Source organism: Silene latifolia, chromosome 4 (genome assembly GCF_048544455.1).
Source record: "Silene latifolia isolate original U9 population chromosome 4, ASM4854445v1, whole genome shotgun sequence".
Taxonomy (NCBI): domain Eukaryota; kingdom Viridiplantae; phylum Streptophyta; class Magnoliopsida; order Caryophyllales; family Caryophyllaceae; genus Silene; species Silene latifolia.
Genome location: NC_133529.1, coordinates 62,967,840 through 62,970,381, shown reverse-complemented (window position 1 = coordinate 62,970,381; position 2,542 = coordinate 62,967,840). Strand labels below are relative to the sequence as shown.

Sequence of the window (2,542 nt, the reverse complement as noted above, 5' to 3'; positions counted from 1 at the left end):
TCCAAAACACGATCAAAACCTCCATAACAAATCTACACTCAGAATTGGTTAATAAAGACATAATAAGTCAAGCAAAACCGCTTCCTAGTGTCGCTTATTATGCATAAAACACGGTAAATAGAAGGTAATTATATGAGCTTATCAATCAACTTATTTTAAAACAATAAAAATTAAGTAGAAATTTTAAAACATACCTAATTCACACCTCCCCTCTTACATACTTAGAATCTTAACTCTTCAATGAGAAAGAAGCAACCTAAGAAAACCCAAGTCGGGATGTTGCTCCATAACTATCATCAACATCAGCATCAAATAGTGTTATTCTTCTTACAATTTGACATAAACTGAGACTCAATTGCACATTACTTTGCGCTTCAATTGAACATTTGGGGCTAATTTCCTTGTCCCTCGCAATAACATTACTTTGCGCTTTCTATATAAAACCAATTTGAAATATCATTCACCTCCAATTTGAAATATCATTCACCTCTTCTCTACTTGATCCACCATACATATAGCACCGATTATGTAGGATGCATTCCAATTGCAGAAGGCAATAAATTAATCTCAAATTGGGAACAATAGGCTGAGATAATACGCAGATTGCCTTGGGACAATGAGAAATTTTCGTGAGAGACGGTTTTACAATAAACGTAGATGCAACTTATTGACTCAAATTACAACTAGCAACTCAAAAACTACACCATTCAAAAGCTCTGCTACTAAATTCAACTTTTAACATTCCTAAATTAATCAATCTGAACTTGGAAAACATCCTTCCTCTCATCTTCCTTAACCTTAGGAACAACCACCTTGAGCACACCATTCTTCATCTCAGCCTTAATCCCATCAACCTTGTACATATTTGGAGTCAGCTCAATTCGAGACGAGTACCTCCTACGACTCTCCTCTTCCTCCTTCTCTTTCTCACCTTCTCCCTTAATAATCAGAGTGTTCTCTTCAACTGCTACCTTCACGTGCTCCTTGCCTAACCCCGGCATGTCTACCTTCAGCTGCAGGCCTTCCTCGTCCTCTTTAACATCCCACCCTCGCCGCACTCCTCCCGTTCCTACTCCACGTGTACCAGCAAGGATTGGATTATCTACGAGCTGGTCCATTATGTTCATCAGCTGACTTACGCTCCTTGTCGAAGCAAATGGATCAAACACATCTGCCATTCAAATATATTAAGAAAATTAGCGTCATCATGAAAATTCTCAATTATATCACCCATTTCCAACATTACACCGATCTTCGTAAAATTAACTGAAAACAGGCATAGTTAAGTCTTATATCGATCACTATTTCATGATCAAATTACTGAAAACAAATTCTGAATTACATCACTGATTTTGAACATCATGTCGATATTCACACAATTTAGTGCAACAGTGCGTCACAAATACTGTTATATAGATCCACATTCCTCATACAAATTCATTTAAGACCATTATGAATGAAAATTCTTGATTACATCACCGATTTTCAACATTATACCGATATTCGAAAAAATTGGTGCGACAGAGCATCACAAATTGTATTACATCGATCATTATTTCATATGAAAATTCAAATAAAACCAATGTATTCACGTAACAACCTTATTCCGGTCAAAATTTAGATTCGATTAAAATATCTCACACCGATTGAAAGAGTAAACAAATGATTGAAACGATAATTGAGACAAGAAATAGGACAAGGAGCGAAAGACAACAACCTGAGAATAATCCAGGAAATTCGCGACCGCGACGAGAAATAGAACGATGAGAGCGATCGTCATGTTCATCATCATCCTCCACTCTAGCCATCTGAGCGTTAGTATTGAAGGAGCGAGTAATCGAAGGAGCAGCGGAAATTGAGCGAAGTGGACGGAAAATGTTGCCAGAGAGAATATCTTTAACGGCTAGTCGTCGGAGAGTATTTGAGGCCGCCATTGTTGCTGATTTGAGAAGCTTTTCGTGAGAGACAATTTAGGGTTTTAGATATTTTGTTGCGGTGAATGACGTGGTTGGGAACAGGTGTAGGGTATATATAGGGAGGGGGGAAATGGAAGGTTGTAGAAGGTTTAAAAAACGGTTGGAAGAGAAGGTTCTGGAATGAGAAGTGAGATTATGAGGCTTCTTTTTCCGCAAGCAAACTAAAATTGAAATACTCCCTCCTATTCATTTTAACTCTCCCCTTTAAAAAAGACACGCAAATTAAGGGGAGGATTATTTTATTGTTATTTTATTGTAAAGTATTGTGATGGTGTAAGGGCATCAACAATAAAGGTTTGTCAACAAAGGTTTGTGTACTTTTTAGAGTCTCTATTGTTGGGAATGAGGGTTGAGGTTCATAGATAAGAATGGTTACAATTTTGTATACAGGTTTGTGTTTTTGGTTGTGAGTAATAGTGGACCCATGTAGTATACTTTTATGAGGTTTGTCTATATTTAAAAGGTTTGTCTATTGTTGTATTGAGGTTTGTTGTTAGAAAGGTTTGTGTGTTGAGTGATGTGGCATTAGACAAACCTCATTTGGGGTTTGTCTATTGCTAATGCCC

At 37.1% G+C, this 2,542-nt stretch overlaps 1 protein-coding gene across 2 annotated transcripts; it reads right to left on the bottom strand.

Annotated features, from left to right (window-relative positions):
* Positions 1 to 722: 722 nt before the first annotated feature.
* On the bottom strand, positions 723 to 2,015 carry LOC141653532 (small heat shock protein, chloroplastic-like). Of its 2 annotated transcripts, none has more exons than XM_074461327.1 (2): positions 1,715 to 2,015; positions 723 to 1,171 (listed from the first exon to the last, which is right to left on the bottom strand). In XM_074461327.1, the coding sequence occupies exons 1-2, from the start codon at positions 1,932 to 1,934 to the stop codon at positions 750 to 752; spliced, it is 642 nt and encodes a 213-aa protein (XP_074317428.1). In that variant the 5' UTR covers positions 1,935 to 2,015; the 3' UTR covers positions 723 to 749. The 2 variants fall into 2 exon arrangements, with proteins under 2 accessions (XP_074317428.1, XP_074317429.1); XM_074461328.1 differs by having other exon boundaries at positions 1,718 to 2,012.
* Between the last annotated feature and the right edge of the window lie 527 nt (positions 2,016 to 2,542).